Source organism: Hermetia illucens, chromosome 3, assembly GCF_905115235.1.
Source record: "Hermetia illucens chromosome 3, iHerIll2.2.curated.20191125, whole genome shotgun sequence".
NCBI lineage: Eukaryota > Metazoa > Arthropoda > Insecta > Diptera > Stratiomyidae > Hermetia > Hermetia illucens.
Window position 1 is genome coordinate 472,836 of NC_051851.1, and position 27,850 is coordinate 500,685.

At 36.2% G+C, this 27,850-nt stretch overlaps 1 protein-coding gene across 2 annotated transcripts in view; it reads left to right on the top strand.

Moving 5' to 3' along the window:
- Positions 1–27,850, top strand: part of LOC119650573 (homeobox protein abdominal-A) — a 61,356-nt gene that overhangs the window by 19,709 nt on the left and 13,797 nt on the right. The window contains exon 3 of one of the 2 annotated variants that reach the window (XM_038053389.1): positions 1,579–1,629. In XM_038053389.1, the coding sequence (XP_037909317.1) occupies positions 1,579–1,629 (51 nt within the window). The remainder of the gene's footprint in view (positions 1–1,578; positions 1,630–27,850) is intronic. The other variant, XM_038053390.1, reaches the window with a different exon arrangement.

Consider the following 27,850-nt stretch of genomic DNA (forward strand, 5'->3'; position numbering starts at 1 on the left):
TATTATTAGCAGTCATAGTGGGTAATTTCGTCTTTTGTTTGAATTTATTGTATCTTAAGGGATCATATGTATTACATAGGATGTCAGTGTAACATTAACGTGATTAGTCTGACATACTTAATACATATATACTGCATGTTACCTACAAGTGACACCGTCGTGTATTTCTGTCTCTGCCTGAAGTACACAAGCCTTCCAATTTATTTTTCTAAAGTAATAAGTGATATGAGTTCATATTCAAAATCCCAAGGACGGAAAAATGTATTCTGAGTTAGTTGTTGCCAGAAGGTATGTATTGCTTCTGTTCACTCTTTTTGTGGAGTGTAGGACATCCCCCCAATCTCAAGTGTCAATAAGATTGTGCTTCAGTTTCGTTATCATCATACCTAATGCTGTGCTGTAATTCTACAGTAGCGGGACATCATGAATACGAACAAAGACATCCAAAACGGCCAGGATTCGAAGCTGGGGTAGGAAGTTCGAGAGACTGACGTGCATTGTACTCGCACCCTTATTTTATTGGAAATTTTTTTGACTGAATGGTAATATAGCGGCATTATTTTCGCCATTTTCGCTCTTTTTCGTCCACAGTTACTCGTTTTCGTATTGTTGATTTCATAGAATATTATTCAGGTAATATTCATAAATTATCCCTTGTTGAATCCTGTTTTATAGTAGATCAATTATAAGAAATAACAAGAGCAATGTTTAGTGCAGGTTGCAAAGTCATTTAACAATATCATATAATTTCAAATAACCATTAACATATTCTGTACTCGGTAAATTCTGACTGCTCGGTCTAGTAATTGATTGTCAGGAAATATGTGCAAGGACATCACGTTAATTCACCAACTTCGAGACCAAAATAGTCTTCATTATTTTGAGATGAAATTATTTGTTTTCTTAAGTTTTCATTATACTTATTAAATCGTTAGAAACATTTTGACAATAGAGTGAACATTTTTATTCGATATTTTATTTCAATTTGTTAAAGTTCATACTATATCTTCGGAAAGATGGACATCTCCCTCACAAGGAGCCAGATTGAGTCATTTGCTGATTATTCAAGAGCTGCTTTTCAGTAATAACTGATTGACAAATCTATAAAATAATTTAGTTGTATATTCGTTATTTCAAATTTCAATTGATTTACTATCACTTCTACTTCCTTGTCAAGTTGTATCTAGTTCTAACCACTGATCTTCTTCTCCAGATCATTTTTTGTGAAAAAAGCGATGCTGCCTCCTAAAAATGATTGATATCTGCTATATGGGTGATAGCAAATACTCATTGATCAATTATCTTTACTCAATGTTTGTTGTGTATCTAGAATGCATACTCTCATATATATGTATGTAAATTCATTTAGTTGGAATTACGTAGGTTTGGATTTATTTTGCCACTCATGCAAAGTTTTATTTCTTTATTTTCTCCACTTATATAAATAAAGGAAAATTACCTTCATCTAATAAAAATAAAATAAAAGGTGTTTGCATATTTTCCATTAAAATACAAATTCTCATATGCTAAGAATCAGGAAAATTTTTCAAAATACGTTTATTTTTCATTTCGTTTCAGCAGACTGGATGAGCAGCCCCTTCGAACGAGTTGTTTGTGGTGATTTCAATGGTAAGAAAATAATTATTACTTTGACTTTGTTACTAGATTAACTTTAAAACACAAAGGCAGTTTTAGTGACTCTTAAAACTACTCGTAGGAACCATCCTAATAGTCGTAAATCACTTTCGGTTACTTTCAACGCACGAGTACAAATTCCTTCTGAAAAGGTCTAATGTAACTCAACTTTCTAAATGCTTAGAGATTGCATGTTTATTGCTTCTTATTGTCATATAGAATCGTTGGAAAAGAGGTAGAATATATTGTTCATGGAGAAAGGTTATTTCAACCCTTACAAAAACTGAACCTTGGCTACACGCATGGCATTTAAAAAATAAAACTTTCACATCATAAAATCGACGACTTTCACTATTTGGTTCTTTCATTTTTAGAAATTCTCTGGAGTGTCGATCTTTCCTCTCATGCGGTGGATGTAAAGGTTATTCGTATTTTTATCGAATCCATTGTGAACACCTTACAATCCCACAGAAGATGAGGCAATATCTTAAAAGTATAGGCGTCGAATGATAAGCATTGACTGAGTGTGGATTTGTCTGAGTCTGAATAGTTTAGAAGAGCTAGATATTCGTTTAATTTTTTCCAAGGTTTACATTTCCGAATCCATATTTGAATATTTTTGAATATTCTATGTGAACCAAAGAACGAGAAGTAGTGTGACATATTTATGGGCGTGTATCACAGATATTTATTTTGAGAGAGAAATATAGGGATTTAAGTTCCGATTGATTCAGAAGCCAAATTATAAAGTCGACTGAAGAAACAGGTTTGAAAGGTTTCGGCATTTTCCATTAGAATTATTCAGGTTATACAGACATGTTACGTTTTCATGTGAGAACATTGATATCTTAAATAAACACTTTAGAATCTTTTTGTTTATCGCATTATCAAAGAGAGGCACATTCGTAACAAAAAGAGTGCAATTTTTCGTAGCTCAGTGCTAGCTAGTTCAGTGAGTATATTTGGAATTTTGTTGTGTTTAAACAAGCAAAGGGCCATCACATTTTTTTAGGTGTCATTAATAAAAATATATTCGGATGGCTTAGTTGTTAGAGAGCTAAGCTGTAGAGGCGGAAGGCCGCAGTTGAAATCTCGGTGGTAACAGGAGGATTTGTATCGTGACTGAATGTTGGATACCAGTCAACTCAGCTATGAATGAGTACCTGAGCCAAATCAGCGTAATGATGACGGGCAAGCGCAATGCTGACCACCTTTCCTTCTGCAGTGTACCGGAGGCCTGTAGTTTACCGTGACGATCTTGAATGAAATGCTCTAACACGCTTGTCGTGCAAACGATTAATAATATTAATAATAATAATTTTTGGCGCAACAGTTCAATTGGATCAGGGCGTTGAAGTGTGTTAGAGCACTTCATTCAAGACCGTAACGGTACACTACAGTATACTGTAGGAGGCAATGTGGTCAGCATTGCGCTTGCCTGAGATTATTATCCTGATTTGACTCAAGTACTCATTCAAAGCAGAGTCGACTGGTATCCGACGTCAAATTACGATACAAATTCCACTGCCACCAGTGAGATTTGGAAAAGATGCAGGAAAGTAAGATGTGATATCGAATTTTATGAAATCTACGAAAGTAGCTTTAGAATGGATTAAGTCTCTTATTGAAATGAAAAATATGGATTGAGAATTCATTGGAGCATATGAAAGGGCAACTTGAAGGCTTGGTCGACAGAGAGCGGGCTGATTTTGACCCTGAATCCCCTGCATCGCTCATGTTAATATCTTTCAGACCATTTTGGAGCAGTGCCGTTGTCGAGGCTCTGCAGGCCATTTTGGACTTTGGCTTTCAAGATGTCGCTTCTCCAAATATCTGATCTATCGATCGCATCCTCCAATTTCGAAATTCGAGCTGTGATGCGCTGTGTTCGTCAACAGAATCTGTCCAGTGCCTCGGAGTATTCCTATCAGCCTGCGTCTTCTGTTCTCCCTTCCAATACCCTTCCAGGTACCCGAGTGTCTTCCATACATTGATCGTGGCCGGTCAATTTCATGGTCGTCAAATATTTGATACAATTCATGGTTGTACCTGATTCGCCACTCGTCATTTTATCTTTTAGCTCCTCAAAATCCTCCTCTCGAAGGTATTGGCCAGTTGTTCGGAAGTTTGTTTTAGGGTCCATGTTTCACATTCTTAGAACACAGGTCTTATTATCGTTTTGTATACTCACAGCTGTTGCTTCCCTATGTATGCAGCTTGTTCTGTTTACAAGCTGAATTCGACGTTTTATTTCGTCTACTTCATTTCCATCTTTCGTCAGTTGAGCGCCTAAATATATAAAGTTGTCCACATTTTCCAAGTTGTTCTCGTCAATCGTTATATTTTGTCTGTGGACGTCATTCTTCTCGTTTGCGATATAATTTTCATCTTGTTTTCAATAATGTGTAGAACAACTTCGTTTGCTGTTTTATCGAGCTTTATAAACATCTTCTCCTGATGTGAAAAATCGAGCCATGAACATTCATTTACGCGACGATTTGGCAGGATTTATTCATAAGCATACCTCCTTTTATGTCACAGGCGACTTTCGTATAACCTGGTCCAGTGGCAGATTGAAAAATGGAGGTGTCAGTCCACTTCCTTGCTTTGACCCGACGTTTGTTTCAAAGCAGTGCGTGGAGCAATGGCGGAATTCAAGTTTCTGCTTCACTTGCTTTTCACGGACTTCGGGAAAGCTTCCATCAGTGCGAGCAAGGAGTGTATATGTACTCTACGCAACAGGGACATTCCGAAGAAGCTAATTGCTTTTACCAGGAAAACATATAACAGCACAAAATGCCTTGAAGTAAAGTCTCTGGAATTTGCAATTCCTCGATATTATTTCTTCTGCCTTGGCTGAGGCACGAGAAGGGCTTCAATGACCTATGATTTCTTTTCTTATAAATGCTGCGTCAGGATAGCCGACAAGGAGTCCACCTAGAACTACATGGTGTAGAACAATAGAAGAGGAGTGTAGCTTTATCTATAAGTCCTGGTGGAAGCTGAAACAATTTTCAGCGGACCAGTTAGGATGGTATGTAGATGTGATTAACGTGTCCCAATTATGGGTAGATAATAACAATATTTTATATACGTATGTGTTTTGGAAATTAGCTGTGAAACTCTACATTGGAATAGACCGAGTTGAATAAGTTCTAGCATAATATATGTGCTGAGATTGTAAATTTGGTGGATATCGGATTACTAATAAAGTTGCAATTAAGTTGGTCGTAGTTGTTAGCCCAAAGCTATTTCGTACTAGAACGGCTTCAGGGTTATGCTATCCCTAAATATGAACATGCAATTTTTTTTAGGTGTAGACAAATAAATGAACAAAGGTCAGAATGGTAGTTGTTAAGGTTTTTTGCTTTTCACTACCGTCTTAATCACAGAATAAAAGAAGAACTACTACCTATCTACTTTTTCACCCTTTCTACAAATTATTCATTCAATGTTCAGATATGAAAGGGGATACGAAAGGCGAAGAGGGTGACTCGGTGGATGGACTGCTTTTTTAAATTGAGTTTGATTTCACATTTAGGTGTGTTCATGCGCAATGTAGCGCATCGTGAATGGCCGAAAAGATCAATAATGTTGTCCATGATTGCCCCAGGAACGGATGGCAGAAAATGAGGAGGGATGGAAATGTGCAACACTAGGGTGAATGTCTGATGAACTTGTTAGAATGGCAGATGTAACTTTTAATTGGAGACTGGAAAAGCCTAGCTGCTTGAAATTGCAAAATTCATTGTAGATGAAAAATATTTTCGTGATTTTGTGACCGAATCATGAAACCAAGGTGTCTAATTTAAGAACAATGGTTTTAATTCTATTTAGATTGGAATTGTTATTACTTCAAGCTTGTAATATTTTTTGAATCTGATTATGTAATTTTTCTTTAACTTAAACTGGGCAGATAATTTTCATTTGTTGATCATGTTGTATGAAGAGTCAACTTGTTTAGTTAGGTAGGTTTACAAACCATTTAAGATGAGGCAATTCATATGTTTCCCTCACTATTTGAAACTGTAGAGTGAGGAAAAGGTTTCTGTCTCCTTTATTGCAATTCAATAAAAACACTATTGTGGTGTAAATCTTGATAGTGCAGTAGTTGAACGTTTCACCATAATCGAACAAGTCAAGAAATTAAAAGGAGAATGGAATTCAGTTTGCAAATTCCTGCATCAGACATTTACTTAATTTCAGATGAAATTCTAGACCGTGGTGGACTGTAGTTTCAATTTACCAAAAAAGAAAAACATTCTGAAAATGTAAATAAACAAAAAAATTCCCACAGCTATTTCACGAGCTTTACACTGATTATAGAATTGCAATGTAAGCTAATAACAACAAAGGCTCAATTTGCATCAAACAAGCTTGTTATGAGTTTGTGAAATTGTGTTATGACTGAGTTAAGAAGACTTTCAGCGATCAGGCCGCTGCCAAGATATACAGTAATACTTGGACCGCACTCTCTGAACGTTAAAACCTTTGTTTTATTGCTGAAAACCGATTTGTTTTATTGCCTACACTAATGCTCGAATATACGTACTCAAGTATGATTAACCAATGTGCAATTACCCACGGTATTGGATATTGCCTTCAAACATATTGTTTGAAATAAGGTGGAGGGAAAGCACGACATTTAACTGCAACGTCGTACATACATATGTACGTGAGATTTTCCATTCGGGCCGGGCCGGGCCTAATGAAAAGTGACCTCAAACCGAGAAGACTGGTCGGGTAATTACCTCTGATATATCGTAAAATCGATCGTATAATATACTCGTTTGCTGTTTAAAATTCTCTAATAATGTGCCTCCTTGCAACTTTTTATGAACTGTTGATATTATGGTTTAATTGCGGGTTGCCTAGTGCATTATTAATGTTTCACGGGCGAAATTAAGAGAATGAGCATTAATTTGGGAAATATGAAGTGCTACCTCTCAGAACAGACGTTCTTGAAACTATAGAGAAATTTGAGACTGTTCGGGTTTGTAATTTTGATACTGGCGGACATTATTTGTCTGTTATATTTTCAAGTAAAAATTAGAGCGGCAACACCTGAATATACATAAATTCATAAATGCAGATTCAGCAGAATATATTTTGCTCATACAGGCTTAATTAACTGTGAAGTTGGTATTCTCTATTGCTTTCTAAAATAAGCCATATATTTGAAGCTGATGACTATCTCGAAATAGAAAATCTATTTTATTTTGTTGTACAGATCTTTAGTTATTTACATATACAGATATATATAAGCGGAAAAGCTACAATTTTTGAGGTTTTGTCTGAAGCAAAACCTTATCAAAATCGATTTAATATCTGTCCGTCTGTGTGTCACAACCGATTTGTTTAGAAACGGCCAAAGCTATTGTCACGAAATTTGTTGAGAAAATGTAGCCTGTGAATCCCTTTACATACAACAAGTGACATCATTTTGTGTTGGGTTTAAAGGCGTGCTCCGCATACATGTGAAAGGGGGTGTAATCTATTTTTTTCAAGGAATATGGCCGTGTGGGGTATCAAATGAAAAGGCTCGATTAGTACTCCCTTTTGAAACTGATCTCTTTTTCTGATACTGGGTGAAAGGGAGGGAGTGAAAGCCAAAATGTGCTTCCAAAAATTGTAACAGGTCTTGCTATCAGAACCTATTCAAGCGAAAAATGTGAAAAGATGCTGCATCTATATGAAATCTAGGCCTCAAAATACATCCCATTCTGATATTTGCTCAAATAATGTTAATAATGGTATATAATCATATTTTTGAAATTTATCCGAAAACCCCTTTTAATTCATCCTAGAAGTTCAAAATTTGGTGTCAGTATAAGAATTTGTATAAAACACAAGCTTGAGCCCAATCCAACTACTACTAACTAACAAGCTATAAAAGGTTTTGTATTTCACGTGAATTTGTTGCATTCCAAGATGTGTATGACGTTATCATCGCGGGGTTTACGGGTGCATTCCAGTTTTCCCATTTTACCTTTTTTTTTGCTATTTGTATATCAGTATCAATTATTCGAGACAGACATATATATATATATATATAATGTAATATAGTTTGTGGGTACGTTGCTGCCAACGGTATGCAATTTACCTACTTATATATATATTAGTTAAAAAAGCCCACGGACCCTCTTCCCGCCCAACCGGACCGAGGGGCGACCAACCTAAGGATGGGCTGAAGGCAACATCCAAAGGCCCGCATCACAGCGATAATGCGTTTTAACGCAAAGTGTGTGCGACCTTGCGAAAATGTATTACTACATCCCGATTGTCGCAAACACTTCAGCCAATGACGTGGAGGTTCTACACTACAGAGACATGGATCTTATATCGAAGACAGTGCGGATCAAGACTGAAACCCATTAGGTCAGATTGTTACCCGACAGGACTCTTCGGACTATAGCACAGGTTGCAAGGATAACCGCTTTTTGCATCTCCATGTATAGTCCAGCCCTAAGATCGAGCGTTTTCAGTGCTTTATGTAAGTTCTGCGGGACTAATCCCGTCGCTGAAATTACTACTGGGACTACTTCGATCTTTTGTTGTCTCCAAGTATGCTTCATATCGTCTGCCAAGGGGCCGTAGTTCCGGATTTTTTCGTGCTGTTTTTCAATAGTGTTCCGGTCCAACGGTGCGGCTACATCGATTATAAAGCACGCTCGTTCTTCCTTCAAAAGCAGAACTAGATCGGGTCTGTTATGATTAACACTGCGGTCGGTGGCAATAGTGTGATCCCACAGTAGTTTAACCCGATAATTTTCCAAGACTCTCTGCGGAGTATACTTATAGTAAGGATGGTAGGTTGCCACCAAGTTATACTTCAACGCAAGGTTTTGATGGAGAATCTTGCAGACGGAGTTATGACGATTGGTGTACTCGGTACCGCCCAACATCCTGCACGCAGATGTTATGTATGGATGGTCTCCTCTTCACAGTTGCATAACCTACAACTGGAGTTGGTGATTGAGGAGTCGTGAAGAATGTACCGTTTATAATTTTTTGTTGGGAGCGAAGCATCCTGAATTGAAGTTAGGAATGCTTCGGTGCCATAGAAAAGTACACCATTTGTCAACCATTTGTTGGAGGCTTCGATGTCAATGCCTGACAACAACAAATTTTTGATATGACCTCCGTGAATGGGTTTCTCTTTCCACATGTCGATCTTCTGTTGGACTGAAGTAACATTCGACATGGGATCCCATTCTCTGCTTCTCAAGTTCAAAGGAGATAATTTATTATCTGCCATGACGGTAGCCTGCTGTATTTGGCTAGAGGATTGTTTCTCATAGAAAAACTCACGAAGAGAATGCACTTGATTGTAGTGCAACGTTTTTAAATCAAGTTCCCCCCTTCCTCCCTGATGACGTGGGATAGTGATCTTCAATTTTTCGGCAGCTCTATTGTGCATGTTGTTGTTTGCAAGAACTACCCTTACCCATCTATTGACAGATTCTAAATCAGTATTACTCCACTGTATCACACCGAAAGTGTATAGAAGGACAGGAATGGCGAAGGTGTTGATTGCTATGATTTTATTTTTCCCGTACAGCTCAGTTTTAAGGACAAGATCCAGACGCCGTTCAAATTCCCCCAGCAACTTAGATTTGATTATTGCCACAGCAGGTGTTGTTGCTTGCAATATGCCGAGGTATTTGTAGACGTCGTCCGAATCCATGCCCTCAATTCGGATGTTATACATATATATATATATATGTCCATACATATGTATGCTTTGGCGCGTGGAGGAAAGTGGAAATATCTAAAATGCTTGCCATTAATTTAGATATGTATGCATATATCTGTACGCATTAGTTTGCTTAGGATGAGCATAATATTTATACCTTCAATATGTACATCCATATATCTGAAAATTTAGCAATAGACAAGGAACCTTGTCTATAGTTTGGACACAAAATCTTTATACCCGAAGCATCCAGCTTCCGGTATTCCAGCTTTTTATAGTGCGAATTGGAGTATCTTTACGATATCATATGAAGTTATATAAGTTCACGCGTTCACCTCACGGTTTTAAAGCTTGAGATGCACTTTTCCTAGTAATGATAACTTTTTCTGTAAGCCTTCAGCCGACTAAAGCGTTTCAAGTTTGGTTTTTTTACTACGTATCCGGATGGTTCAAGTGATTAGAGCGCTAGGTTGTCGTAGCGAAAGGTCGCGATTTAAATCTCACTGGTGGCAGAGGGATTCGCTTTCGTGACTGGATGTCGGACACCATTCGATTCAGCTGTGAATGAGTACCTGAGTCAAATCAGGGTAGTAATCTCGGACGAGCGCAATGCTGACTAAATTGTCTCCTACAGTGTACTGTAGTGTACGGTTAAGGTCTTGAATGAAGTGCTCTAACACACTTCAACGCCCTGATCCAATTGGATTGTTACGCCAACGATTATTTATTTTTTACTACAATATTTATTTGGGTAATACCTATTTAGATCAAGTTTTAAGAATTACATTTGATTAATCTGCTATCCTTAGACCATACAAATTTACTTGTGAGTCGATATACTTCTGCTTCGTTCGATGCAGCTGCCTTAGCTATTTCGGCCATCGTGATCCTTTTTTCATCTTTTTGTACTGGCAGCCTATTACGTCTAGAATTTTTGCCCGGATAGCTCAGTGGTTAGAACACTAGGCTGTCGTACGGAAGGTCGCGGTTCAAATCTCACTGGTGGGAGTGAGGTTTGTATTATAACTTAATGTCGGGAATCAGCTGGGAATGACTACTTAAGTCAAATCGGAGTAATAACCACGGGTGAGCCGCCTGTTGGGTACTGCAATTCTGTAGTATATCGTTATGTTCTTGAATAAAGTGCTCTGACACACTTCACGTGATCACGCCAATGATTTTTATTATTATTGAACCCGGCCAGTGAAATATGCACCTAACTGGACGAGTTCCTGACTCGCAAACGTTTATTTGGAAATGATCGCCATTCTATGTTACAGTTCTCCCTGGTTGCTGGCGTCTGCATGAAATGTACACACAATAACGATTGTGTACGTACGTTCTGAAGGTACATGGGATCGCAAAATACAAAAATAAAATCGATTTTTCAATGGTGCTAGTGCCTTAATGACAATTTCCTTACGGATCCTGAAGAATTTAATAAATGTTTAATCCAACTATTGTTAAAGTACTCGTTTTATGGTATGTTCGAAATATCTTTTGGTTTGCCTTGAAGATTTATTTCTTTTAAATGACATTACGCATTAATGTTTAATATAAATTGCTGCAGCTAGACAAATGTAGAAATTTCGTAAATAGCCTAACGGCATTATTGGTCCCTGTGGATTTACATAAATGAAATTAGAGAAACCTCCGACATACTCACCCTTCCATGTTATGAAACGAGAAGCGTCCATTGAATTCATTGGGAAGCGCTGGCTATCTTCTTTTCCAATCGTATCGAGAATTTATGTTGCCAGGGTGTCAAAATATATTTAATCCTCGGATTACATACCTACGACTTACAAGATACAAAACGTTATTCAGAATTCACTGCCAGGCAGCCCAGTTTTTTCTCTTTTTTAGGGACGCATTTTGGTCTAGTAGATACATACATATACACTTTACCACCCCTCATTCCATGTATATAAAAGGGAGGGTAAAAATGTGTATCCATATTAAATTTATTTAAATTTAATCTGTGTTTGATGGTACTTTAGCACGCCCCTTAGAACATATTTTTTGATTTTGCTTAGATGTCAATTCCACCTTCAGTTGTGTCGCAGGCCGTCGTTTCCTACAGCTGGTTGGCAGTCTCATTTGTGTTCGAGTGAGTCAAGAGCTGTAGGGTGGCATTTGTTAAGCCATGAGGGATGCATAAGAAAGTAAGGCACAACATGAAAAGAGGAAAGCACCCATCAAATGCAGATAAACGCTAATCGTAGATTCTACTATCTCGTTAGTTTTTCCTCATGTTGAAGGTGGTATAGAATACAATCACCCTCGCCAGTGGCAGATATTAATCTACCTTGGTGGCAATTTATTTTCTCCAGAACTTCCTTTTAATACAAAGGGCTATTGTTAGATGTACAATGAAATTACAAGGGTGACTTTTTATACCAAATTTTTTTCGCTATTGTCTGTCTTAGGTTTCTTTTCTCTACAGCGCGCGAATTAGAGGCTATATGTTCACATTCAAATGCGGTTCCAATCCACAAGCATCGTTACATATTTTATTTATAAAAAATACGGATTTTAATTTAAATTTAACTCGTTTGTGGAAACTGTGAAAAATATATTATTTATTGCCTTGGATATAATCTATAGTTAGTACCTATAATGTTTTTTGGTCTCAGCTGTAGTAATTTTAAGTTGTGAAACCACTGACTTTCTATTAAATTTTATATTGCACTGCCAGCTTGACTACCAATCCCACTCAATATCAAATTAAAATTATCTTGTAAACGGCCTTGCGGTCTAATATCTATCATTCTGGCTATAGAATACACCTCAGCTGTGACAGCAATCAACCACTAATTTTAATAAATTTACTTAGCAGTTTATTACACAATTTCGAATGAACACCGTCTTTAACCTATTATATTGCCCCAGAAAAACCTTATGAATTGAAGGCTATAAAATTAATAATTACCAACTTAGTATCACCACAATTCTTTTGTTGATATAATAAAAAATCACATTTTTAATATTGTTAGCTGAGTCGTTTTTTTCATTCTTCAATGCTATTTTGCAATTTTATAGATTTATGATTTAATGAGGATAAAATGAATATTGGCAGACTATTACATAGCTTACGGTAGTATATTATATTTGCAGTAATGGGACTATAAACATTTTATGAATCTTTCACGTTTTTCTTTTTTGGGGTGTCGTTAATAATTTTCGGAATAATCATGGCATAGGTGTGCAAATGGCAGGCCTTTGATGAGACCACTTTCAAGCGTTACAATGCTATATTTAGGCTTCATGTGGAAAAATGGGAACTTACAGCGCAAGCGGCACATAAGCCAAAACCAAGAAGCATTTCTGTTCGATTCTTTATCTACAGATTTGGGATAATAAAAGTTAAAAAATGGCCCCTTAGGTGCGAGAAATTTTGAGTTTCCTTATATAAGAGACTTTCAAAACACATTTTTTTCTTAGGCATGTAAATAAATAAAAGAGCTTACTGCAGTAGGTAGGTAGGTATCAGTGGCTGCTCGGAGGAGCCCAATTAGCGCTGTGGTGCCAGTCTTCATGAAGGAAAGCAGCTCTCCCACCCTGCAGCTATAAATCTATTGAATGTCTCCAAAGAATGGTTTACCCAATGTCCATAACCTGACTTTAGCTAGCGCTGGGCAATCATAAGGGAAGTGCCCGTGGGTTCTCTCTCTTCTTCGCAGCTTCTGCAATGCCCCTATGGGTCAGTGCTCTGTGCAGAGCGCTGTAATCTTGTTTGCCTTTACACCCGTCTGGCACAGGACTTTTCGTGAGCGGGTTTTGTTATAAGTGGGCCAAATCCTCCTTGACTTGGTACAGGTGGTGAGTCTTTGCCATCTGAGGTCCGTTGGCTACAGTTCTTTTTAAAATGGGTTTACAGGGCGAGATTAGTGTCGTGTTCATAATTTTCGCGAGGTACACTCAACTATCTCGTCGGATGGGATAGTGTAATACTTGTGTTTGTCAAGTGACTTACACAAAGATAGTGTTTTATCAAGAAGATCCCACACAATACTCTTCTCCTTATCACTATCTGAAAGTGTAAACTCACTTCATGAAAAGTGAAAACATTACCTCTTTTTAGTACTTTGGGTGCCGACAAAAGGTTTTCTTCGTCTAGGCTGATTGAGTACTAAGGCGAATCTTCCGCCTTTTTCAAGCTCATAGCTGACTTATGTATTGCCCATCGCAGAATATGTATGAACTTAGCTTTGAGTCTGATGGGTCATCGCACTCTCTCTACCTGCATTAATGAGCAAAGCATCGTATGTCTAGGAAACATGGTTTCTGTATATAGTGGCATCGAACTAGATTTTACCCCAAGCATTAACAGCGCTAGATCCGCTTTCGCTGCTTTCTTTAAAATCTAGGAATGCAGTTATCTCAACTCAAGATCAAGCTGAGACTCTTTTGTGATAATGTTCTTGGTGTGTCACGTCGGAGTGCGCTGGATTGATACTATATCCAATGAAGAACTTGGTCGGTGCACCGGCCTGGATGTTGGCAGTGGGTAGGTCTAACATTGAGAAGCGCTGCGCCTCGCAGTGGAACCCACTCTCCCAAGATATTCTAGAGTGGGTCGCCCCAAGGGCACATGGCGCAGGACAGTAGAGAAGAAGTTTGGGGGTCTCGTGAAGTCGTGGGGGAGTTGAAACTCATTTCCATTCGCTTTACCTCGCCAAGGGTAAATTACTATTATACCATATACATATATATAGTTTAGAGATGACGAACATGGATTTAAATATTATTTTTTATTTTTCAAAACTCACCACGGATAAATTTTTCAAAAAGGATTTTTTTTTAGTGTAGTCAAGTATAATTTTTTCTCCTTTGTATACGTATAAATCTCGGAGATCTTGTTTCTTGATCACAAAGCTCTAAAAAAGACATAATTACCAGGTATAAGTTCAATAATTGTGCAGATCATAAACTGCGTGATGTATGCTCTGAGAGAGTTGTCACTATTGAAAGCTTTTCATAAAAATCATATAGTTATAAGTATAATAAGAGTTCTATTCAAAAGTTAGGCGCGAAACAGTTCTATGTTCATAATTCCTACCTTGCTTTCCAATGCTCATTATTGTTTGGATTGAGTTTCTATCAATAATTTCGGATTTATTGCTTGATATTTTACGTCATTATTGGTGAGGTATAGTTGATCTCGGAGTGCCTTGTATCAATCCACTAATGGAATACTACATTTGTTCCTTGTTCACTTCTTCATGGAGTACAGGGCATCCATTCAGTCTGTTAGTTGTTTCTGTTATTTTTCCTTTTACATATTTTATATCGAATTAGACTCCGCTTCAGTTTCACTATCATCACACTGAATGCTATGCAAGTGATAACATATCCACGACGAGCAGGATTTGAACCTGAAGCAAAAAGATCGGTGCACTAATGGGATTAAATTAATTCTTATTTTGTGTAAAGAGGCTTTTTAGTGTCCCAAGAAAAGTGAAATGCAAGATGACCTAGCTTGCTGAACCTTTCAATTCTGGCATCATTTTAAATTAACGTATCTAAAAATTTGTAGTAACAGTTATATATACACAATGCTTACCAATATTTCAAAGAATAAGAAACTCAAATTGAAAAGAAACTGAATTCAGTGTTCCTACTATATACATAGATCTACTAAATTTTCCTATGGACAGCAAATTGAATTTAACCAGATAAATTAAAGAAGTATCTACTCAATCTACTACTAGCGATCAGATTAATAGAGAAATTCGTAAATAAAACCGTACTGTTGTTCCTTTCGCTAGTATATTTTTTTAGAGGTCGCACTGATAAAGGGACTGAATGCTCCCGAAATATTGGAATACGCCAAAGGAAGTCCTGAGTCAAATCAGGTTAATAATTACGGGCGAGTGCAATGCTGACCACATTGTACCGTAACGGTACATATTACGGTCTTGAACGAAGTGCTCTACGTTTTTTGAAGCCTGGATCCACTGGTCACTGATTATTATTATAAAAGAGAAATAAAGAAAACGACAGTACCGTTTTGTTTATTTCTCTAGAAAAGTTATTTTTATAAAATTTTTATATGGCCATCCTTAACCTCGAAATTAAATTTAAGCCTCAAGAGATACTGCTTAAAGTCACTTAAAAATTTGATAAAAGAATAGCATTAAAATTGGTAATCAGAAACCGATTTTCAAATTTAATTATCGGAAATGTCGCCAGGAGATTAAAATTAGATATTCCAAAGTGTAGAAAATCATGTCCACTATTCACTTTAATAACCGTGAAATTATTGAGTTCACAATCAACACTGGCATCATCGTCATTCGTAGGTTGGTCATAGTATTTGTAGGCAAATTGATGGAAAAACTCAAATGGGCTTGTTACATTTTGACCATCACGTCGTTAAAATTGATGGTGCATTGAAAGAGCTATTATCAAAAGTGTTAATGGGCTATAAACTTATGGGTTTCGAAACACAATGTTTTATGTTTTTTCAATCATCCTCGTTTGATGGTCCGATAGTATGTATATTTAGTGTGATGTGGTTATTCTAGCTTTTAGGAAATTTTTCCAATAAGTGTGAATGATAGAATGCTATCATGTATACATTAGCGGAAAACATTGGACAACAGTATAAATGAGGAGAGTTGATTGAAAATTACTTTTGACGTTACAGCAAGCCATTGTAGTTTATAAAATTACTATTGTCAGAAATGCTTACTAATCATGTTTCCATCATAATAATTTGATCCTTTTCGACAATGATAAACCTTGATAAAGGGCAACAATTTTTTTTTTTGTGGGTTGTGCATTTATAAATGAAATTTGGCAAAAACAGTTCCTCGGATTGATTTAAATATTTTTCTAGTAGGTCTTTGAAGTATACTGCCAATTTCAAGAGAATGCATCAAACTTAAAAATAAAAAGTAGTTTAATTCATATATATGTATATATATAATTCCTATTCGACCATTTGGACATCCTTTCGTACTGCCCCTTGACTTTCGCTCTAGAAAGTATAATTCATATCAATATGTGGCTGCTATTATGTTCTCAAACATCCCCCTTATGATCGGTATGGGAGAATGGGCCTAGGCACAGGCACTTTGCATCCGTATCTTTGTTCTAATTTTATATGAACGTAAGTAATCCTAAAGCGATGAAAGACAATGCTCTTAACGGAATTAATAAATCATAAATCTAAAAAAGAGTGAAAATAAATTTCGGTAGCTAGTCTAATGCCAAATTTTTAACTATGCACATGAAAATCACACCAACCAGTGACGCTAGTGGATTTAGCTGAAGAATATGTATCTTGAAAAAGTTTCATGATGACACAACTGTTTTTACATTCAGAACGCGTTTGAAGAGATTCACCATATCAACTTTTATTGATGCTTTCGTTATTCTCTTCAAATCCAAGATGTTGCTTTTCCCATATTTTGTATGCATACACATATTGCCTGTTTTGACATGTTTTGTACGAAAAGAATACTAACGTACACATAACTGAATTTCTATTGAATGCCTTCGCAACGATAAAATTTCATCGAGGATGGCATTTAGGAGAGGCCAAATTACAAACCCCAAAAGGGATAGGATAGAAAATTCCTTCATGCATGATAAACCAACGAGGAATACTACATTTCTCTTTCTGCCGTCTGTATTGGTGCTGTTCGTTTTTTCGCTCCTTCCTTTATATATGTCTCCTGTTTTTCCGTTCCAACTGATATAATCTTACACACTCACTTCGACAAAAGGTGCTGAGAAATTCCACCTTTCTATTTTCATTTTAAGGGTTGTTGTATGAAATGTTCACGTCGTATGTGCCATCTTGCATTGTTAAACGTTTTATAAAATTTTATGTGTTTTATTTCTTCATATATGTGAAATGACGCGATTTGTGGGCATCTGTGTATACAAACCTTGCTATATATACATTTGTGTGTGCACCATTTTAGGCGGGTTATTGAGTTTTAATACCGTTTCGAATTGAATTTATCAAAGAGGCAATTTTCCCACTCCAGCGACGGCGATCGAATATACTAGGTCATTTGTTGGCCGCAGCCTTCAAGTTTTGTTAAGTTTTCCGATAAAGATGATGTCGTTTGGTGCTACAGAGAAGAAAAGATTCACATTTCCATTATGTGCATGAAACTCGTTCGAGGTAATTCGTGAACGCATCATATTGTCATAATGTGTGGTTTATGGAGGAATTGTAAATTTATGGACACACTGCCCTCTTCATTACTTTGGAGAAATGGAAGGATTGAAGTGAGGTGTTCATTTAAGGGAAACTACATAGACAATTGCTTGATCACAGTTGAAAGAAAAATATAATGTGGATACCACTAAAATGAATTCTCTTCGCAGAAGAGAAGTCCACAGTTTTTATTAGACCATCGGTAACGAAAGCACCAAATTAAGGATATATTGCAAATCAACTTAAATATCAAACAAAACCTTATTAAAATAGATTCACTATCTGTCTGTCTGTCATACGCACTTTTCTCCAAAACGGCTAAACCGATCCGAACGAAATTTGGTGGACAGATGGGACTATGACATCCCATAGAGCGACATAGTGACATAAGTTTAGGTGGAGTTTAGAGGGCTCCTCATACATGCAAACGGGGGATTTAAAAAAAAATTTTCACCGGATATAGTCGTGTAAGGTATCAAATGAGAGGACTCGATTTCCGAAACTGACATTCGTTTTGGCGTGAATTATCAACTATAAAATTTCGCACCAGCATAGAGGCATACACACGCCAAGTTTTATGGAAATCTGGCTATTAACGCCAAAGTTATAACAGTTCAAACTTAGCAATAAGATACTGACATCATAATTAACGAGAATAATTGACTTTCGCGTGAAATATTAAAGTCGCATTTGTGACGAATCTACGTCTCTGTAGCCCTTTTTAAGCTTTTGTGTGAAACACTTATGTGATATTTAAGCCTCGAAAGATGCCCCATTCTGATATCTGCTCAAATAAACTTCCTAATAGTATATTACCAGCTTTGAGAAATTGAATGAAAAGTCAAGTTCACAAGCGGGGTCAATTCATCGTGACCGGTTTCGCCATTTTATTTTACCAAATGTCTGATCTGGATGTAATCGTGAGGCTTTTAAATCCCCATTCAGCGTATCAAGCGACCGTTGTTTCGGCCGGCCTTTTGGTCGCTTAACATTGACTTCGATGTTCAGACCAATATTGGCGTCGAAAACGCCTCACTCGCAGTTTTTCACGATCGGTGCAACCCCATATCGATCGCGGATATCCTCATTTCGTATGTGATCAAAACGTGTCACGCCACTAGTCCAATGCAACATCTTCATCTCCATTACCGCAAGACGCCGTTTATTGCCTTTTATAATCGGCCAACACTCAGAACTATAGACAGCGGCAGACGGATGACATTGCGGTAAATTTAAGATTTGGGATGTTTGCTGGCACAAAGAACAGCAGTTGTAGAATGCCACGTCATAATGAAGCAATTTCATTATGCAGTTCTCCATTGGTTGAACTGAAAACTGAGCTATTTAATTGTTTAGGATAAGTGTTGGTTAGGATAAGTGAGGGATCCTAAGTCCACATCCACTTGATGTTGGACCGGACCAAATGGAGAGCAACTTACTCTCATGTCTCATTGGTCCACGGATCCCTCGTTTGGGGCATGGCAGCCAAGCATTTAAAAACTATAGGGACAAATGGTTTCGTTCAGGGCAGAGGCAACTCGTCAGATGCTGCCTCATCTCTGCCCTGGGAGCAACGTGACCGTGAGTGGCAACAGATGGAAAACGCTCCTTTATATATTCGGAAAAACACGCCAAGGGCGCCAATTATATCCGAGTGAAATCCAAGTGAGCTATTTACATATCTCGAGTCAATGCTATCAGCCAATAGAGAAGATCCTCACATAGAGAAACACAAAACCTTTTATACCTGAAACGTTAAGCTTCCGTTTTCCCGACTTGCCCGAAAGTCCCGAATGCTATCAATAGAAAACTGCGTTATGCCCCTCACATAGAGAAACATAAAACCTTTTATACCTGAAACGTCAAGCTTCCGTTTTCCCGACTTGTTACATATGCTATTATTTATATTCCATTGAGAAATTGATATGATGAGAAGATGGCGCTTTTATACTTTAAGGGGTCGATTAAAATCTACTTTTTTGTTTCACATATTTTTTTAAGTTTGGGGTCTGCAGAATATCTGGTGAAAAAGGCAAAGTAATATTTCTATGAACAAGCCAGTTACAGTCGTTTTGACACGTTTTTCTCAAAACCACGTTTTTCCATGTACCTAAAATTTCTCGAAATCCAATGAACCCATTGCTTTTTCTTGTGGTTATTCTATACACCATTATTTAGTACTTGTCGTAGGATTTTTTCTGTTACTTAATTTATAGGCGAAGTTGTTACTAATTTTTGGCCAAAAAATGGCTAGTTATTTTCAAACGTTCGCTGTTTAGTTATAAATCGACATTTTCAAAATCGGCTATGACAAGTAATAGATTATAATATATAATCTATTTATCTTTTAGGTTTTCAATTTCGGAGGATTTTTGAAGAAATCCCAGTGGGTATCATGTACGTCGTTTTTGTACCGTAGTCCAACGACTATAAAATATCTCATATTTTTAGTATTTTTAAATGAAAAATTATCATATTTTAGACAATCAAAACCTCAATCCGCAATTTCAAATAATGGTTCTTGAAAAAAATCACCAAAATAACCATTTTTCCGGCTCCTAGGTGTATATCTCCCCTTAAGGAAAGAAAAAAAACTAGGGAAATTGCACGGGAATTTAGAGCAATAGTTAATGGGGTAAATTAAGTATGAAAACCCTTGAATACGCCGAGAGTCTATGGTCGTACACATCTACATGTACCTATCATAAGGATGACAATGGTATGTGTGAATACCTCGATCCATAATTGTAAAAATGTCGAGTATACAAATTTCCTCTACGAATTGCATTGATTTGCATAGGAATCGAACATGATAATCATAAAAACCAAGTGGAAACCACGTCGGGCTTCTGTTAAAATATTCAGCGTTGCGCCTTAAATAATAGTAGTTTCTTGACAGTAAATCACAGCCTGCCCCAATGCACAAGAATGCAGAAGTCAATTTGCTTAGCCTTCACGTTCATTGTGTATTTACGGTTTAATCCAAAAAGAACTTTAAACAAAGTTCTACTGTGTACATTAATTTCGATAATGTGTCGATAATGTTGACAGCGTCTAGAAAAGTTTCAGTTATAAAAAAATGTTTTCAGTCTGAATATATTTTGACTTCAGGTCTCTTCCTAGAGCGAACGTAATTGGGAGCAAGTTGTAGGAAACAGGAGCCGAAAGGCTAAACTAAAAACCGTAGAAAGGAAAAAGTTAAAATTTAGTAAAAAAATACTTATTGATGTAAAGAACTTAAGATTCATTAATGTGTTAGAATGCTCTAATGCCTGGGAGGCATGGAAAGAAGTGATGAACATGGATGGCTGGGCAGTCCTCGTATTTCTTAATTATATATTCTAAAAAGGCAGTCGTTTTAGCGAACGTCAAGTGAATTTATATTAACTCGATTAAAAAGAACATTGGATTTCGAACATTTCTTAGTATTCTCGAGTGCTGCATCAATCCTTTGTAATGAATGAGGAGATTCGATTCTATTGTTTTGAACATAATAAACTTGTCTGGCACAACTAACATAAACTGTCTGATAAGTACTAGACAGGCGAAGAATTTTTCGTTGCGTATTTAGAATAAAATTGATAATTCTTGGGAAAATAATATAATACACATAAATAATTCAAAAAGTTAAAATTAGTAGTTAAGCGGTAGAAGAAAGATGAAGACATTAGTGTCATCTTCTTAAAATGTTTCTCGGATCACAATCCACCTAGAGTTTTAATCAGTTTGTCGCGAACATTTTGAAACATAACTCCGGCCACGATAGTGTAACACAAATATGGACTTATAAATTCAGTTGTTTATGTATATTGGGTTTCATACTTTGAAGTCTTTCTGTGATTTCTTCCTACAAATTCGATTCAATAAAAAATGGTGTGATGGGCGCGACGAAAGTTATAAGTAAGAAGTGAGAGGGAAGCAAAACTTGTTCGAAATTATTGAATTATCTGGCACAGATAATGTTTTGCATTTAAAGTGCAAATTATCACCAAAACAATTTAATCGTGTCTGATTTAGCTGTATATAAACTTATCGTTGTTTGCAATTAAATCGTAATAAAAATGAACTCTACCAATGTAGCAGCGTAATAAAAAGAATTTAATTGTACTTTTACGGCCATTCTTATGGCCGCACGTTAAAAACCTATTAGCTGGTGTTGATATAACTTTTCCCTGGTGTTTTATTAATTTCGCTTTTTCTAAATTGGATTCTGTCACTGTCAACTATGAACATATCGGTTTGGGTTCACGTACATTGATTTCTCTATCTTCAATTTCCAAGCTGTTCTCTGGAATAAAGTTTGCTCATAATCATTTCCATTGTTTAAGGAACTGCATTGATTGAACTTTATTCTTAATCTCGTATATGCAAAAGATGCGAGATTGAAATTAGCGTGTTCATACATATATAATGGATTAAAAACTGATATACATACATGCTGGCATTTCATTAGAATTATCAAGGTGACTAACGCAAATTATGCCAACCTACTACGAAGTGCCTACAACATGCCTGTCGAATAAGATACCGCTATATTTGGCAATATACTCATTTTTGGCTTCACTTTCCGCTAGAATATTTAAATATTTGCTGTTGTTAAGATCTTCGCTATTTATGAATTAAGTTCAAAACCAATTGAAATTAAAATCGCACCATTTTTTAAGGTTTTTTTTCCATTTCTTACTAGTGGATAAATTGTAGTTTATATTGACTGAGCTTGTGAGGGAGACAATGTTACCAATAGCAACCGGACTGTTGCAACTTTTCCTTCCATTAGTCTTTAGTATGCTGTCCGGACTACAGTTGAATATGATGCTATCTTTTTGCAAATGATTCAGATTAAAGTAATTTTCAATTCATAAATATGTGTCTCCTGTTCTCTTCTTTGTGGGGTATGGGACATCTTTCCTTATTGTTATTCAGGTTTTGTGCGAAACAAAACCTTATTAAAATCGATTAAATGATCATAATAATTATGTCTTCAATAGGTGCATATGTATGTATATTTTGGGATTCGGAAATACGTGAAGGAATGTTTAGAATTGTCAGCACAAAGGAAAGGACGAACATCCATGAGAAACCGGCATTTGAAAACGCAGCCATCGCACTTTCGAGTATCCTTGCCATTGAAAGCAAATCTTTTGAAAGGCTAAAGGTTCCTGTTTTGTTTTCAATATTTGTCTTTACACTGGTGTTCTTGTAAAATAAACTCTGACGAAAAAACGATCATTAATTTAATTTGAAAAATATGGGGAAGGCCAAGAAAACTACATACAAAAGATTTGTCTCTCGGCGGGTTGCTTGGATTTGTATGGTGGAAGAAAAGCATTGCACATGTTCTACATTCTTCCATAATTTCAGCGTGAAGAATTCTGTGTATTAATATGATAGTTTTGGGGTCATGTATGTGATATATGCTATGGGAAAACATTCATCAGAAAACCATCCAGGCGACAGTTAGCTACCTCGTACCTAACCCACATATACGCCATCACGTTTCGTCCGCCTACAAACTCGATTCGCTCGTCCTGCATGCAGCATTCTTTGTTGAAGACTAGATGCCACGTAAATTAATCACTGATTTATTCAAACATATCCAATGGATATTTTATTTGTTTATTAATTTAAAGAGGACAATGAGCAGCGAGAATTTAGAAAAAGTACACATGTAAACTGGCAGGATAGTATACAGCGGGGAGGTTCTTGTTAAAGAAGAGAGATCGCGTGAATATATATTAAACGTTTTTAAGAGTAAGGCAATCGCAATTGCGGGAAGGGGACAAGATCACGGAGCAATAGCTTAGAAAAAATGAGTGATCATAAAAAGACAGTGTGTCGAAGAGGAGCCTATCATAGAAGATTACACCGTGGTTTTGGATGGAGTTCAAATATAATAAAGGGTGTCCGCCGGAATTATTTAGTCATTATCTCCTCCTCCGATAGAAACGGCCCTTTTCGATGAAGATAAACTTTTGAAATTTTTACATGTTTTTCGAAAGGCCCCCATAATAATCGCTTTCTCTAGCTTGAACAAGAATTCGACAATTAGGAGTTGGGATTAACGGAAGTAAATTGTCGGCTGTGGATAAAATCCGGCTGAATAAGTTGCGGCGGAATGGTGACTTAATTCGTATGGATGAGAGTGATCCAGAACGGAAAGTCTATAAGGGCAATATCTATGGTAGGAAAGGAAGACCCTGCCTGAAATAGAGCGATGCCATAGGCGAGGACGCAAGATAGCTTTTGGGATATCGAATTAGTGGATCTCGGTGTAAAATCGAAATGTCTGCAGTTCCTTATTAAGGCAGGCCTAGGCCGGATACCGGTTGTTGATCCGTTGATGATGACGAAAATATTGGGTCTCTGGATAGCACTAGTTTACCTCTGAATTGAACCGTTGTACTCCACAAAATGATGTGAGCTTCGACCAGAGTAAAAAAAATTATCTTTTCGACAAAACTGTTGAAAGGCAGGGTGAATCCGATCTCAGATGGCGCAAAACCAGGACGATATGCTGCTGTCGAAAAACTTGGAGCAAGTGGGCAGCTCCATGTACTTAGATGCGACTATAACAAAGGACAACAATGGAAGAAGTAAAGAAATAGATCATGCCCGCTACCAAGAATACAGGGTTGTGACCCGTAAATCGTAGTATGTGTGAGGAATTGAGTATTAAAAATTATTGATTGATTGAAATTAACTCTCGTATGAATAAACTTAGGTTTTTAAACAGAAAAACGGTAATTCTTTACAATCAGCACATTTATTAACTACGTCATGTTTCCTTTCTCCCTTTGTGCTTCTATACAAAGTGGACAAAATTATTATCAATACATCTTTTTTTTATTCTTTAAATGTGCAATTAATTTTGTATGGAGCATGAATTCTTCGTAATAATTCTGCATGAATTTGCATCGGAAATTAGAAACCAACACAAAAAGTCGAACATTTTAAAATCTAACGCAGAAAAAATGAATATTCCTAATTAAGAGAAAATGCCTTTCATTTTTATTTTTTTTCACATGGTTTTTCGATTCACTTGGATAACATTTCAGATTTATCATAATTCCTCCTGCTATATGTTAATTTTACAAGCTGTTGCTATCTTGAGAGCAAATTTGGACTTGGAAATTAAGGTTTTTCGCGAAAAACTCTGGTTTTTTTACAATGTGCTTCGGGAATGAAAGCACTTTGCTTACTTGCTTCCGGGCGAACTGCAATTTGTTTCCGTCGTCTCGTCCTCTGATCCTTAGAGCTGATTTTCCACAGTTTAAGGAATAATTCCTTTACCATAGTGGGATGCAATGTATTTTGTATTTTGGACTTGTTCTGCATTTTTTTGTGGTGGTTTTTACGATTTTACATGATTATCACACCGTACTCAGTTGTCTTATGCCGGTTGGAAAATTTCTGAGAATGAGTTTTGTTTTAGTTTAAGTTTATACTTATTGACTCTTAGTCCGCTACTTGGCAACAGACGTTAAAACTTAAACTTGCCCCGTAAGATATTAATTCGGACCTTTCATTAGATACTTCTTACAGTTCTACTCAGAGAAAGAAAAATATTCCACTTTCTCTCCTTAAATTCCATACAATTCACTGTATGCGACAAGTTTTACAGTTTCCATATGCCCACAAAATCGGGAGTCAATAGATGTATCTTTTTGAGTACATATAACAGACTTATAGTCAGTAAATCGGTTTTAATAAGGTTTCGTTTTACACAAAAACATCAAAATGATTTTTGAATTTTAGGTGGTAAAATAAAATAAACATGTGGCCAATGTGTTAATTTCATTTCATCACTTAAAAAGTACTTTTATTGTGTTGCGTACAGAACAGAACTATTAATAATTTTGATGATAATTCTAATTTGATTAATTAGCATGATAACAAAAATTAAAAGAATGCTACGTGAACTTTTCGGTACTTGATGAGCAGGAAGCATTGAAATACTGTCAATGATGGAATGAAATAAAATATTTTCGAAAGTAGTTTTGCAACTAAACGTCTGAGGAAGATATTATTAGATCACTTCCCAGCATTTATATCTCCCACTATGACCACATCCCATCTTCAAGTGTCCTTTTCTAAATTACAATGAACTACTTGTATGGATGTTTCTTAGCACCTGAAGTTTCTGTTATGAGAGTGTTGAGAATGTCTCTATATTAATCCCCTAGCTCGTAGTTTCCAGCCATTTTCAAACTCCCTTTGTAGAGAGGAATTTTAGGAAAATTAGTAGTTGGTATATAGAGTAGATTCTATTGATTAATTTTCTAAATTTAAGGGAGAAAAAGAAAGATGTTTTTCTGTATTAGTTTGCTTTTTGTTTTCTTTAACAACGTATTTCAGGAACTAGATCATTGTTCCCTTCATCAATGCAAAATTTTGAAATTGAACAACTAGTTTCAGAATACTGTGTTTGGAGAAAAAAATTGTTTAGATAAGAAAGATAACGTCCTCTTTTCATTCTACTCTAAAGAAATTTTTTCGGTGAATATCTAATCGATTAAGAAAAGAACTAGGTTTTTTTCCGTATTCTGTAATTTTTTTATTTTCTTTAGTAGGTTCTTAATAAAGCAAGAAAAGAATCAACCCGACATCTCACACCGTTTTGCAGAAAAGTGCACTCAAAGTTGAATGTCTTCATTACAAAATAATTAGTTGATGTTTTTAGTTAAAAATTGGTAAAAAAACATTGCCCAGGCAGTATTGAAACTAACAAAGAAATCATTAAATTTCATTGAGTAGTTCTCAAAATATACATGTTTAAAGGAAAAAATTCACGTTGCGGGTCTAGGTTGGGGCTGGTCTCCCTTAAATATGAAATCTCATTCAACTTATGATATGACTTTAAGGATTTACTACTTTGTTTGTAACTATATTGTTGTTCCTACAGTGCTTTTTCATTGTCTTTTTGAACAAAAAACATACACCACCATTTCATTATCATATATTTTAACACTGAACAAAACAAACGTGCTCATTTACTTAAGGACACTTTTCACACTCTAATAGGGAATTCGGTTTTTTTATTTTGAAAATATTGGCAATTAAATTTCATAATCACATTTAATTTTTACCTAAAGCATCGAAAAAAGGTTTTATTATCAACGAATCTCAGAAATCCAAGGGACGAGCATTATGATCATTTGGATAAAAAAAAAAATACTAAAATCGATCTAGTAGTTCCTGTGAAAAATTAGAAGTTTTAAGAAACGGGTTTTCCAGATAAACGCCTTCAGTTTCATAAGATGTGTTCGACTATTCGGAATCTAAAATTTTATTAAGATGAAACGTAGTTTTTCTAAAGCCAAGTCTAGAGAATAAAACAAAGAAAGAATTAAGGAAATCGACTAATACACGGCCGAGCAATTTCGAAAAGTATCCGGAACAACGTTGTGTTGTCCAAATACAATTCATATGAAAAATGTGCTGTTCTGTCTTTTTGTTATTTGGCCTCCACAAAAAAAAAACGGAAAAAATACTATTCTTGAGACTGTATTCTATTGATTTAATAAATAAAAAAAAAAACACAGGAAAAAAAATTGCTGACTGTCAAAAGTTCCCTCAAGGATAACAGATTAATGACAAAATTGAGGTAATAAAAAACTTGCACCCTTCCTGGAATTATTTTTTAATTAAATAATTTCACTCCGCACGAAGCGAAATTATTTATGTATTATATACCTATATATGTTACATACTTAACAAAGCCTTCTAAATTTATTTGCTAAGTAAGACAAATGTTTTTACCAAATTTATTTTCACGGACACAGTTTTGGTGGTCGAATAATATACAATGAGAAGAATAAATCCTTTATCTACTTCGGGGATGGTCAGATGGTCAGATAAACGGGGAATCTATCATTTGAGGGCTTCCACTTGATACGTCACGTTATCCTCTTAAAAATTCCTTCTCTAATTCGCGGTCGCTTCGTTTCGTGTCGAATCTTGTGAATATACAAACATACATCCATGTAGCTTAACTGCTGAAAAGTGAACTGAGTGGGACGTGGGATTCCGTGGACAGACAGACCCAAAAACAAAACGGTTTTGCCGAATTATAACCTTCTCATAGATACCTTGTATAGGAATAAATATAATAGCAAGCATATATAATTTGGTTTTGCATCGCTTTGCCACTCGGAAAATCATTTTCCATACGTTCTAGTACAAAAGTTTCAGATGGCTTTCCGCATTTAGAAACGAAACAGCATATTATACATTTTTCAATAGGCAATCATAAATATTTATTCGTTGTAAACATTTTCTGTCCAGCCTGACGCACAAAACACATCACCGACAGTGCTGGGATGCTTATTACACTTGTTAGT